The sequence below is a fragment of the Urocampus carinirostris genome, chromosome 15 (assembly GCF_059441175.1).
Source record: "Urocampus carinirostris isolate Australia breed hairy pipefish chromosome 15, RoL_Ucar_1.0, whole genome shotgun sequence".
In the NCBI taxonomy this organism is placed as follows: domain Eukaryota; kingdom Metazoa; phylum Chordata; class Actinopteri; order Syngnathiformes; family Syngnathidae; genus Urocampus; species Urocampus carinirostris.
Window position 1 is genome coordinate 37,549,585 of NC_142363.1, and position 12,514 is coordinate 37,562,098.

General features: G+C 44.2%; 2 protein-coding genes across 2 annotated transcripts; both read right to left on the bottom strand.

Annotated features, from left to right (window-relative positions):
- Nucleotides 1-1,325: 1,325 nt before the first annotated feature.
- On the bottom strand, nucleotides 1,326-6,850 carry cenpo (centromere protein O). The gene is made up of 6 exons (XM_088354363.1): nucleotides 6,705-6,850; nucleotides 6,385-6,536; nucleotides 4,496-4,634; nucleotides 4,157-4,428; nucleotides 3,243-3,402; nucleotides 1,326-2,257 (listed from the first exon to the last, which is right to left on the bottom strand). The coding sequence occupies exons 1-6, from the start codon at nucleotides 6,781-6,783 to the stop codon at nucleotides 2,148-2,150; spliced, it is 912 nt and encodes a 303-aa protein (XP_088210489.1). The 5' UTR covers nucleotides 6,784-6,850; the 3' UTR covers nucleotides 1,326-2,147.
- A 1,318-nt stretch (nucleotides 6,851-8,168) lies between these two features.
- Nucleotides 8,169-12,312, bottom strand: ankrd66 (ankyrin repeat domain 66). The gene is made up of 3 exons (XM_088354913.1): nucleotides 12,174-12,312; nucleotides 10,178-10,406; nucleotides 8,169-8,474 (listed from the first exon to the last, which is right to left on the bottom strand). The coding sequence occupies exons 1-3, from the start codon at nucleotides 12,310-12,312 to the stop codon at nucleotides 8,348-8,350; spliced, it is 495 nt and encodes a 164-aa protein (XP_088211039.1). The 3' UTR covers nucleotides 8,169-8,347.
- Nucleotides 12,313-12,514: the final 202 nt, after the last annotated feature.

The following is a 12,514-nucleotide window of genomic DNA, read 5'->3' on the forward strand; positions in this document are numbered from 1 at the left end:
CTCATTCGAACAATTTAGTAAACGATACACTTTAATATTTAAATCCTAACACCGGTTAACAGCTTCCTCTTACAAAATCTCGACCGGTGCTCCAGATTTTAAAATGATATGGCACATCAGGTGCAAGTGCTGGTACCATAGCTAGGAACCACAACCATCATCATTCCTTCTCAAGGACAAAAAGACAAAAGTATGAGGTCAAAATCCTAAATATTATGTCGTTGTTGTTACAACTACAGTCCTCCTTTTGCTTTCCTTTAGGTCCTTGAAAGGTGTGATGAGAGTCGGAGTCCTGGCAAAAGGGTTGCTTCTTCGTGGTGACAAAAATGTAGACTTAGTCCTGCTCTGCTCTGAAACTCCCACCAAAAGTCTCCTTTCACGAATTTTGGAGCTGCTGCCTAAACAACTAAAAGTTTTGAACTCCATTTAACACCGAATCGATTCAATGATGAAATATGTTGCTGCTCAATGTCATTTTTCGATTGTTCTGATGCTTGTACAGATATGGCCCGCTCAGGGATTGAATCCGCCCGTGAGACAACGCTCAGAGAAGCGCAAGAGAAAAACAGGCTGCAGGTTGAAATAGGTCCACTTGATGTTGCCAAAGCCAGGTGCCTCCAACAAAGACACTGTCAAGACACTGATTTATTTCTCTCTCCCTCTCTCTCTTTTCCACCCCTTCTCTCCCACTTTGTCTCTTTTTCACTTCCTTTGTCTCTTTCACTCTCTGTCTTTTAACCTCTTTTGCTCTAACTTCCTTTTCTCTCTCTCTCTTCATACCCTTTGCGCTTTTTCCTCCCCTTCTGTCTATTTCTCTTTGGATTTCTTTCTTCCTCTCCCTTTCTTTTTCCTCCTCTGTCATGACTTTTTATCTTTTGTTTCTCACGCTCTCTCCCTCTCTCATTTTCTTTCTTTGTCCCGCCCTCTCTCCTTTTCCCTCCCTCTTTCTCTTATATCTTTTTCTTGAATCTACTAGTCCGGGCCCTGACAGAATGTTTGTTCTATCGTGTGGCCCCCGAGTTAAAAGGACTTTGACACCCCTGGCTTAAGGCAAGTTAAATTCAAGACTTTAAAAGACATTAAGACATTTCTAATGCCTTTTGAAATGAAATTTAGGAAATAAAAAAATAACACCCCATGGATTAGAGGCTATTTTAAACAAATGTTTTATTTTTAATCTCATTTAGGTCCAGTTGAAAAACCGCAAACAGTTAATCAAAAAGGATGTTTACATTATATTATGGATCCTCAGTCAAAACTGACAGATAACTACTAAACTCTTCTGCGACATTTGAGAAGCATTTTTAATAATGATGCATGAAAAATGACTATTTCACGAAATCTTTTAAGTTCAAACAAATCTTATTAAGGTGTTCACATTTCTAAGACTAAGAAATTCAAATGCTAATCAAGACCTTGTTATTAGAAGAATGAATTGAAGGCCTTTAAGGATCTGCAGGAACCCTGCATTCACTTAATCTTCCTTCTCCAAAGCCAGCAAATGAGAACACTTTGTACCGATCGGAAACACAATATAACTAGGAGTGCTGGCACACAATGGCAGCCTCGCCCCTAAAATACAATCGGCGTCACGTTTTAGGTTTCATCGCAAGGAGTGACCGCCGTAGCAGTCAACATCTCGCCTCAGGAGTTTAAAAAGGGAAGATTTCTTAAGCAAGAATGGAAGACGGTAGGACGCACGGGATTTTGTTGGGCCGCAAACAGGAACGAGACCTCGGCACGAAGCTGGAGCGGCTGGACAAAGAGTTCAGGAGGACGCTGCGGACCTTGCAGCAAAGACGTCGCCGGCTACTGAGCGAACGCAGGCGGGTCGGTTTGCTGAAGGCCTGCGAGCCCCGAGCCACCGTGGGCGCGGCCATGAAGGAAATGGCCAAGGTTCCGAGATCCGCGTCGGCGCCCCTTTCCCGCAGGGGGGGAACAACGCCCGGGCGGAGGTGCTTGTCGGTGGCGGAAGTGAGAAGCATCGCCGCCATCGACTCCGTCTCGGAAAGGGAGGCGGAGAGGCGGCGGAGGGAAGCTCGGGAGCGGGCGGACAAAAACAAGCTTCTCCAGAAGGAGCTCTTGCACCAAAAGGTCACGAGATTCATTCAGGGTCTCCGGGACAAAAACCAGACCGGGGACGCGGCCTAGGTGATGGAGGCCACGTTCTTCATGGCGGCCAAAGCTCGGTGAAGCGGCGTCTCCATCAGGAGCTCGCGATGGTTTTGCCACTCGTCAGACTCGGCCGAGTTCTCTCCTGCAAAAAACACGAGGGGAGTTCGATCTTAAACGGAAGTGCATCTTTGCTCTCTTCGAGTTCTGTGGAGAACATTCAAACCTTTTCCCCTGAAGCTTTATTTCATTTGTGGAGTTAATAAAACATTCAAAAAGCAAATTGAGGAATGAGACGTTAATTAGGCTTTTAAGGTGTTGGGTAAAATTCTCTTGATTCGATTCATGGACGAAATTGTATCTATTCGTTCGCTTTAGCAAACATGTTTCCAGTTAAGGCAGGGGTTGGCAACCCAAAACGTTGAAAGAGCCATATTGGACCCAAAAAAAAAAAAAAAAAAAAAAAAAAGTTTGTAGCTGCAAGAAAAGCCCAATAATGAAAGCAACACCTGTCAAAATGAATTGGTTGCAAATACATATTGAGCAGTCATGAATTTTCAGTGCAGAATGAACAAATAACTTCTTACAATGCATTTCTCTTCATCTTGTTCAGAAAAGACTTTGTGAATCGACGATACAATACGGTATTTTATTGCTCCCTACGTTATTCTGTACCTCGGACCAGTTTAATATCAGACAATTTTGTCACGGCGCGGCCCAATGATAACATTGACAATTTGGTACCCATACTAAAAAAAAATTGATGATGCATTTCTCATTGGCGCGGCAGTGTCTCAGGAGGTAGAGCGCTCGTCTTGGGATCAAGAGATCGCAGTTTGAATCCCAGCTCATCTCTGTTACATGTGGAAGTGTCCTTGGGTAAGACATTGAACCCCTTATACCCCCAATAAGCAGGTTAGCGTCTTACATGGCTGCAATACAAGGCCGCTATTGGGAAATGTGAAGCACACTGTAAAGCGCTTTGGGAAGTCTTGACTTGAAAAGCGCTATAGAAATGCAGATCATTTCATTTCATGCGACCTATAGTCCGATTCACTTGATATAGGACATGCACTTTATAGTAGTAGTAATGTAGTGCTGAAAATACGGTGGATGAATCTGTAGCCTACCCTGAAAGTCGAAGCAGACCTCCGTGGGCAGACACCTGGTGTGGTCCTGGTAGTGGAGGGTGCAGAGAAAAGTCTGCTTTTCTCTGGGTTCGCTCAGCATCAGCACCAAGATAGAACAAAGCAGGTTGCTCTCCATCACCGTCACCGTCGGATGAAGCTCCTGAGAGAAAAAGGCCATCGTTTTACTACGGCAGGGGTGTCAAACTCATTTTAAATCGGGGGCCACACGATAGAAAAAAACATTCTCTCGGGGGCCGGACTAGTAAGAGAGAAAGGAAAAAAAGAGAAAGAAATAAGAGAAAGAGAGGGAGAGAAAAAGACAGAGGCTGGCACAAAGAAAGAATGAAAGGGAGAAAGAGAGAAAGGGAGAGAAAGAGAGAAAAGAGAGGGAGAGAACAAGAGATAAAAAGAAAAATAGTGAGGGAGGGGGAAAGAAAGAGGTAAAAAGAAATCCAAAGACAAATAGAAAGAGAGAAGGAGAGAAAAAAAGAGGTAAAGAGAGAAGGGAAAAGCAAGAGAGAGGGAGAAAGAGAAAAGGAAAAAAGGAAGAGAGAGCAAAAGAATGTAAAAAAAACGCAGAAAGAGACAAAGAGGAACAAAGAAAGAGAAAAGGAGAGACATAGCGTGAAAGAGTGAGACAGAGAGTGAGAGAAAACGGTAGGAAAAGAGAGAGAGAGAGAGATAGAGAGAAAGAGAAATACAAGTACAGCATCTTTATGAGAGGCACCTGGCTTTGGCACCATCAAGTGGACATATTTCAACCCGCAGCTTGTTTTTTCTTGCACTTCCCTTAGCGTTGTCCCACGGGCCAGATTCAATCCCTTAGCGGGCCTGATTCGGCCCGCGGGCTGCCTCTTTCACACCCCTGGACTATGGCAACTAGGATCTGCAAGAACCTCGAGCGGGACCTTCACCTTCACAAGCCTCAGCTGCTGTTTCCGTCCCGCCAAGGCGTTGAGGTGAGTGCCGAGCGTGTCCAGGAAAGCCCTGAGGGCGTCCCGGGAGCTAGCTTGCGCGCTAATCACGCCCAACGGGATAAACGGCGGCACGTCGTGGCGACGGATCCTCAGCGCGGGCTCGACATCGAACTCCAGGTTGTAAGTGTCCAGGTAGACGCCCTCGTAGCCCGTGGAGATGGTCACGCACACGCCTCTCCCGCCGCGGGTCTCGGTGATGTCGTAGCCTCCTAGAGATCCGCGGAAAACCAGGAAGTTAGGGGGAACGTCAGACCTTCTTGTTTTTAAACGGCGTACCGGTGAGATGATGAGCGCGCAGAAGCTCTTTCAGCTGCATGTGGCGGGCCATAAGACGGAGAATTTGGTCCTTCTCGCTACCCTCGCTTTCCACGTCTTCGCACGGGGTTTTCATCCCCGTCTTGAGTTTTTCAACCTCCTGAACAGGACGGTATTTTCACAATAAATATTAAAACGGTGCTGCTGAATGTTAATCGTTAGAAAGCACCATTTTTCATTGCATGACTGTTACAACGCAATTACTGTTCAAGCAAAGCACCACCAGTAAATGCTAAAAAGTCTGCATTTCTATTGCGCTTTTCAAGTCAATCAAGAGCTTCCAAAGCGCTTTACAATGTGCTTCACACTTACCCATTCACACACACACTCACATACCGATAGGGAGTCAGCCTCCAAATGTCTTGAGGATAATCAAGATGCTAAATGGTAAATGGTCTGCTTTTCCAGTCAATGAAGACCTCCCAAAGCGCTTTATAATGTGCTTCACACCTACCCATTCACACACCAATAGGGAGTCAGCCTCCAAACGTTTTGAGGATAATCAGACCCTTCTAGCAGTATCGTGTAGACCCTTCTATCTACAGAGAGAGCTAACTGTGGTCATTGGGCTTGCTGTTTACGTTCCACCAGATGCTAACGTTAGCATAGCGCTAAATCTCCTGCCCGCTGCTATCCATAAACAGCAGCTTGCACACCCCGACGGAGCTTTTATCGTTGCCAGCAAATTTAATCAGGCATGCTTAAGGACTGTACTTCCCAAATGCATTCAATACATGGACTGAGCAAGCAGGGGAAAAACACTGGACTGTGTGTACAGTAAGATCAAACACTGTAGTTGGAGCAGACCATCTCCGTCTGTCCCTCATTCACCCCCCTCCGGAGGAAAACAAAGCCTATGTAACAAGGACAGTACAAACATCTTCTTTGTTCCTTTATCTCTTTGTTTTCTTTGTCCTGACTGTAAAATTTGGAACTGGAGTGCCATGTCCAATTTCGTTGTCACAATATATTCAACCCATGTTGTAACAATGACAATAACGGTATATTCTATTCTATAAATCAAGATGCTAAATGGTCTGCTTTTCAAGTCAATGAAGACCTCCCAAAGCACTTTACAATGTGCTTCACACTTAGCCATTCACACACACACTCACACACCAATAGCGGCCATGCAAGGCACCGACCTGCTTATTGGGGGCATTAGGGATTCAGTGTCTTTCTCAAGGACACTTCCACATATAACACGGAGGAGCCGGGAATCGAACCTGCAATCTCTTGATCCCAAGACGAGCGCTCTACCTTCTAAGGGCGCCAACCTGAATATTGTGGGCATTAGGAATTCGGTGTCATACTTTATACTTTTTAAAGACTGCTGAAAAGACACGAGCCGCTTCTAAAAGAGAAAAATAAGATAAAGTTGAGAGAAGCTCAGGAGGTAAAGCGCTCGTCTTGGGATCAAGAGATCCCAGGTTCGATTCCCGGCTTCTCCGTGTTATATGTCGAAGTGTCCATGGGCAAGACACTGAATCCCTAATGCCCCAAATAAGCAGGTCGGCCTCTATTGGTGTGTGAGTGTGTGTGAAGCACATTTTAAAGTGCTTTGGGGGGTCTTCATTGACTTGAAAAGCTCAATATAAATGAATACCATTTATCATTTCTTAGTTTCTACTTTTTTTCATGCAGGCAACTGTGTGGACCGCAAAGTAACACTGTCACATTTCTACTTCCGGACAATTTCGCCAAAATAAAACTTGTTGCCAGTAGTCCAATACATCGACTCTTAAAAACAATTGTAAAGTCTGAAATGACAGCCTACGCTTTTATGTTTCTGAATTGATGTATTCAAGGCGTTTAAAAAAAAGACCCATAAGACGTTTGACGGTGGGCACCTCAAAAACGAGTACTTCCGCCTTGAGTCGGTCCCTTTGGGCGCTGAGCGTTCTAACCCGGGCCCGCAATTCCTCCACACGACTCCGCTGACATGGTCGAACTTTGCGGCTCCTCGCTCGAACTTCCAGAGCGGATAAATGGTTAAAAATTCCTGTGGAGCAATGGAAACCAATTTGAAAGTTCTTGAAAAAAACTACAAAAATGGCGCCGGTGAGCGGGCTAGCATGGATGTAGCATTAGCAAAGATTGTCGCAGTAGCAAGAATGGGGAAACGTTTTTTTTCGTCGATAAAAATGTCAGGCAGGTATGTTAGTCCTACCTTTCGTTCCGTTCATATTTTGAAGAGGAGCGTCCCATTTTTTCGTGGTCAAATTGTCGACTGTTTGCGTGTCAGACATTTCGCCGCCAGGTTTGAATGTCGCGGTTGTGCACACGGCACCGATTTAAGCCCCGCCCCAAATACACGTCACGCGGAAAGGCGTCAACATGGAAGTCCAGTCGAGCAAAAAAGAAATTAAATATATACTTAAAGGGACAATGTGTATTATTTAACGCCTCTTGGTGGTCTAAAAAAAAAACTTTAAAAAAAAAAAAAAAACTCATCTTACAGCTATTCCGTCAATTCTTGAAATCAATTCATCGTCGAACATCTGTATAAAGACTTCATTGAAATAAAGATGTTTTTTGAGTAAACATTTTTATTATATTTAAAAAAAAACACAAGTATGACAATCAAATACCCAATTTTTCTCTTTTATATTGATAGAATATCTGTTATTAGGCAGGGGTCTCTGACTCAATTGAGTTGGGGGCCTTGGAAGCTAAGGTCCGGATGCAGTTGGGCCAAATGGGCTTTTCTGCAGAAAAAGCACTGATAAAAACATTCGGCTCTTCTTAAAGGGAGTGTTTTAGATTTGTTCTGCTGGTTGGAGAGCGTTCTCCATCCGGGCACCGGTGCTGTGGAACGCTCTTCCCCCTGAGATCCGATCTGCAACCTCAGTGGAAATGTTTCAATCTAAACTTAAAACTCACTTCTACTCCATAGCATATGAATAACCTACTATTCTCGTCGGCTGAAAAATAGTCTGTGGAATATAGTGTAATCATCTGTGAAGCCCTTTGAGACTCTTCGTGATTTAGGGCGTCACAAATAAAAATGACTTGACGTCGCTGTCGCGTGTAGTGCAACCAAAAATGAGTCCAAAGAAAACGGAATGTTTTTATCAATCCTGTTTTGGTGGATAACCTTATTTGGTCCAACCTTTCAACTGGGAGGCCACATGATAGAACAAACATTCTCTCGGGGGCCAGACTAGTAAATTAGAGAGAAAGGGAAAAAAAGAGAGAGAAATAAGAGAAAGAGAGGGAGAAAAAAAGGAGAGAGGGCGGGACAAAGAAAGGATGAAAGGGAGAAAAGAGAACGAGAACGAGAGTGAATGTGAGAACAAGAGGTAAAAAGAGAAATAGTGACAGAGGGGGAAAGAGAAATCCAAAGACAAATAGAAAGAGAAGGAGAGAAAAAAAGAGGAGGGAAAGAGAGAAGGGAAAAGCAAGAGAGAGGGAGAGAGAGAAAAGGAAAACAGGAAGAGAGAGCAAAAGAATGTAAAAAGACACAGGAAGAGACAGAGGAACAAATAAAGAGAAAAGGAGAGACATAGCGTGAAAAAGTGAGGCAAAGAGAGAGAGAGAGAAAGGTAAGAAAAGAGAGAGACAGAGAGAAAAAAAGGTAGGAAGAGAGAGAGCGAGAGAGAGAGAGAGAGAGAGAAATACAAGTACAGTGTCTTTGTGGGAGGCACCTGACTTTGGCACCATCAAGTGGACCTATTTCAACCTGCAGCTCCTTTTTCTCTTGCACTTCCCTCAGCGTTGTCTCGCGGGCCGGATTCAATCCCTAAGTGGGCCAGATCTGGCCCGCGGGCCGCCTTTTTGACACCCCTGTTCTAGATGGTTTTAAGCATTTATTTATTTGTCGTGTTCTTCTTCCTGGCGTGGCTTTTTGCATGGTTCTTCCCAATTTTCGTCATCATCGTCCACAGAAAGACCCTTAGTGGCCAACATTCTACGATAAGCCTTTCCTTCGGCCTCCGCCCTGCAACCACATCAAAACGTCAAAATGATCATTTGCGGAAAGACCAAGAGCATTGGAACCGAGTAAGTTAGCATCAGGATAAGACATGGAATACGCTAACTGAAGAAAAGGCCATCACAAATAGATGGACAAAATACTCTTACAACCACCCGTCACAGGAAGACCCTGAGGTCCTTCAGGATTCCGGCCCAGGGGATATCGATGACTTCCCCATTGTTAGGGAAAAGACTCCATTCCAAATGTAGCGTTTATCAAATCGTTCCAATGAGTTATCTGACTCCATTAACCAAACACAAACTTCATTCTCCTAACAATGCATGCTCTTTTCTTAATTTAGGGAAAGTATTGACAAGAGACAGGCATTTCCACACGGGGGCAGATTTATTTTCTTAAAGTATTGTCGAATTATTCTAATTAGTCTTCGTTGAGCCTCCCATCTCTCCTTCCGTCTTTTCACACGTCGGGGCGTCGGCCACCCCCCATGGGCGGGCCAGGTGCCAGCTTCACCACCTCTCTCTCTCTCTCTCGTTTCTCACATTCTCTCTATCTCTTGTTTCTCACATTCTCCCTTTTTGTATTTTGTTTTCCAGATTCTCTCTTTCTCACATTCTCTCTCTTTTTATCTCTTCTCATTTCTCACATTCTCTCTCTTTTTATCTCTTCTCATTTCTCACATTCTCGCTCTTTTTACCTCGTTTCTTATATTCTCTCCCTCTCCCTTTCTCTCTTTCTTTGTCCAACCCTCTACTTTTTTCTCCCCCTCTTTTTTTTCTATTCCTTTCTCTTTTTCTCTCTCTTCTAGTAGTCTGGCCCCCAAGAGAATGTTCTATTGTGTGGCCCCTCCGAGTTAAAATAAGTTTGACGCCCCTGCTCTACAGTGAACTTTTAACGTAACTTTTTAATACTAAGCAACTTTAACGTCGATCAACTTCAGACTCTCTGAAAAACAAAGTTAAAAATTTTGACGGCCTCAGGATTTTCAGCCATTCTACCACACTCTACCCTACTCCCTAAGAAAGCGGTTCCCAAAGCAGGGTCCATGAACCCCCAGGGGTTGAATAACGTCTTTTCAGGGGGTCTATGACACCATGTCTGAAAAAAAAAAAAAGAGTAATCAAATATTTTTCTGAGGAAAAGAACAAAAAATGATGTTTTTCTACTGTCTTTTTATGTCTATTTCTCCTATTTTGAACCCAGCCCAGATGAGTGATTAAGGCAGCGCCACCCCCTGGCCATAGCTTAGCCGAGAGAGAAGACGCGTGGCACAAGAGGCAGGAGTGGACTTGACTTTTATTGTGGTTTGCGCTCAAAGTATCGTGATAAATTGTCTGGAAAAGAAGAATCACGGGTCCTAGATCTTTTTTCCTTCAATCTTGACACGATGCACGACAAAGACGACAGAAAGGAAGAACTCCTTTTAAATGTGAAAAAAAAAAAAGAATTTGTCTGGAAGCTGATCATGATGAGAATTGCCTTTTCCAGGGTTGAACCACGTTTTGATTTATTGTCAAAAATAAAAAGCAAAAGCGCTTGAGCCACTCAAATTGAGTATTTGTACCAGAATGGCATTGCTGTGTTCATTATTGGTAAAAGTTGAGGTTGGTGGACCGGGAGCTTTCAGAACTTAATGAGGGTCCGGGCCCAGGTTGACTTTGGAAACCACTGCCCTGAGGAAACACTGAAACAGAAAAAAAAACTCTTACTTTCGGAGGAAGGTGACACACTCCTGATGTCCGTAAATTTGGGCGATCCGTCCCGGTTTGTCCCCTCCGGCGTCCTCCTGGTCTAAGAGGACACGGAAGGAGTGCAGAAGTCTCAGAACGCCTAGAGAACCGGCCTCGGCAGCAAAGTGGGCCGCGGTCCTGCCCAGGTCTGTCCTCAAGCAGGGTCGAGCGCCGTTCTCTATGAGGAGCCTCGCCATTTCTACGTCTCCTTCAAAGAGACCGGAGGGGGAAAACGGAAAGATGGCACACAGAAATGATCCCCTGAATCGGTTCCAAAGGGGGGATCCAAAGTGAAACTATAGCGGGGGAAGAAACCTATGCTAATTAGTTCTGAACCTCACTTGGTTGGTTGGTGGGTTTGTTGGATCCCTTAAGCACTGTAAGGTTTTAACATTTCTTAAACTGCAATCTGATTCCAAGACACTTCATGTTTCTTGTCCAAACCCTTACGGTTGGAGCGTGTCTAGAAGCCGGAGAAGTTAATGAGCCGAGTATAGTCCACATATTGATTTATTTAGCCGAATCAAAGAGTTGAACACATCTTTCTTCCTTGCCAATTACAATGGTGTGCAGGAGAGCTCGCAGAGGTTCCGGGGGCTCCTCTTTTATAATTCATGCCGATGAAATGTTTACGCCCCATGACCAAGCCTCTGGCTGATTGCTCCGCGCCGTCAGCGATGCAAATTCTCAACCGTGGTTGAAGAATGGGAGGAGGGATGATAGGTCATCACCCTCCGGACAGAATGGGGCACGACACGCACATTCTAACCCCCCCCAAGGATCTGCACAGACCAGATGGCACAGAACAAAAGGAAAGAAAACATTCCAAAGCACAGGCGTTTTTACGACATCCTTCTGAAAAGTTGACTCAAGGCTGAGATCAAACTGAGGACAAGGATGTTGAGTATATGTGGAATAAAACAATGTGTCAAATAGTATATAACTTCAGCACACAGGGGGTAATAAGGGCACCATTTCCTAGGGTGTGTCTTGTGCAAGTACAGACCATTTGTCTCCAGGCCAACATACGACCCACATCAAAACATTCAAATAACAGGTACTACTCATTTGGGGCGGTAATTAGGGTCGTCAATGTCTCTGAATTGAAGGAAACACCCTAAATAACTTAAAACTGACAAATTGTAAAACTAGGAAACCCTCAAGCTTCGGGTATTGGCATAGGAGCATTTGCATGATACTCTGACGCCAATCAATAGCAGGCCAGCATTTGATACGACGTTGACCAATAGCAGACAGGCATCTCAGACACGTAACTGTAGTCCCCCCATAGAACCAAGTAAAAAATGACAGATACATCTCTCTGAGTTAAAAACTTTATGCCAACTCATAATGCCAAAAACCGGGGTTATATATACATTTCAGTATCATCTTCCAGATCCATTACAACTCTTACAATTGCCACGGGAATTGTCTAGTTTTACTTATATCGGCAAAACCTCTTGTTATTTTCTTAGCTTCAGCTTACCGTTCGTGTGTAGCCTGATCAAAAGATGCTTTTAAATAAGAATAATACACGAATAATACGATGTTTCGAATAAATGCGTGCCTGTTTTTATTTTTGACCCACGCAATGTTTACAAGGCTACTGTTAGCAACCTGCTAACAATTAGCTGAAACAAGAAAATATTTTCAAGATAGAGGAAGTAATACGGAGGCTGATAGTAACAATCCTAACGTTTTAATTGATCATAACCTGTGATGATTGCCTCGGTCCAATCTTTTCATTTTAACACATTAAACCACAACTTTTATTTTTCGTGGATCAAGAGTGTCCTATAGATATTCAATTTATGATCACTAGGGTTTTTTTCTCCGATTCCGGCACACAAATAGACAATACGAAAGGGTTTTATTCGCCTCCAGGCTAAGCCCCACCCACCAGATACTTCACAAACAATCTAAACGGTCTACATAGCAGTCCCGGACCTTACGATCCCCCAGAAATGTTTTCTACCTTTGGCTGCAGCCCAGTGCAGAGGCGTCTTATTCCCCCAGTCCGGATCTCCTTGATTGGGATCCCATTTTTTGCACTTCAGGATTTCCCGGACCAATTGGATATCCCCCGCTGCAGCCGCCTGGTGCAACTCTGACATTCTGCCGCTTAGCCGGTTGCCTGGTAACTGGCTTCAACATTGGGTCAGGCGGCCTTGCAACGAGTGGTTGCGAGAGTGCCACCCGTCTAGCTAAAGTCAATGAAAAACTGAGGATGCATAGGCATAATTTATAGAAAAGCGACCCGTCTACCCTCTTTGATTGTAACGTAGCGTATATGGTTTAACATAATCATACGTTATT

Excerpts from the sequence above, each read along its gene's own strand:
- cenpo (XM_088354363.1), bottom strand. The coding sequence starts at position 6,783 with ATGTCTGACACGCAAACAGTCGACAATTTGACCACGAAAAAATGGGAC. Across the intron at positions 4,635-6,384 it reads CGGAAGTACTCGTTTTTGAG|GAGGTTGAAAAACTCAAGAC; the intron begins GTGCCCACCGTC and ends CGTCCTGTTCAG. Across the intron at positions 3,403-4,156 it reads AGCAGCTGAGGCTTGTGAAG|GAGCTTCATCCGACGGTGAC; the intron begins GTGAAGGTCCCG and ends TTTTTCTCTCAG.
- ankrd66 (XM_088354913.1), bottom strand. The coding sequence starts at position 12,312 with ATGTCAGAGTTGCACCAGGCGGCTGCAGCGGGGGATATCCAATTGGTC. Across the intron at positions 10,407-12,173 it reads GCACTGGGCTGCAGCCAAAG|GAGACGTAGAAATGGCGAGG; the intron begins GTAGAAAACATT and ends GTCTCTTTGAAG. Across the intron at positions 8,475-10,177 it reads TGTGTCACCTTCCTCCGAAA|GGCGGAGGCCGAAGGAAAGG; the intron begins GTAAGAGTTTTT and ends ATGTGGTTGCAG.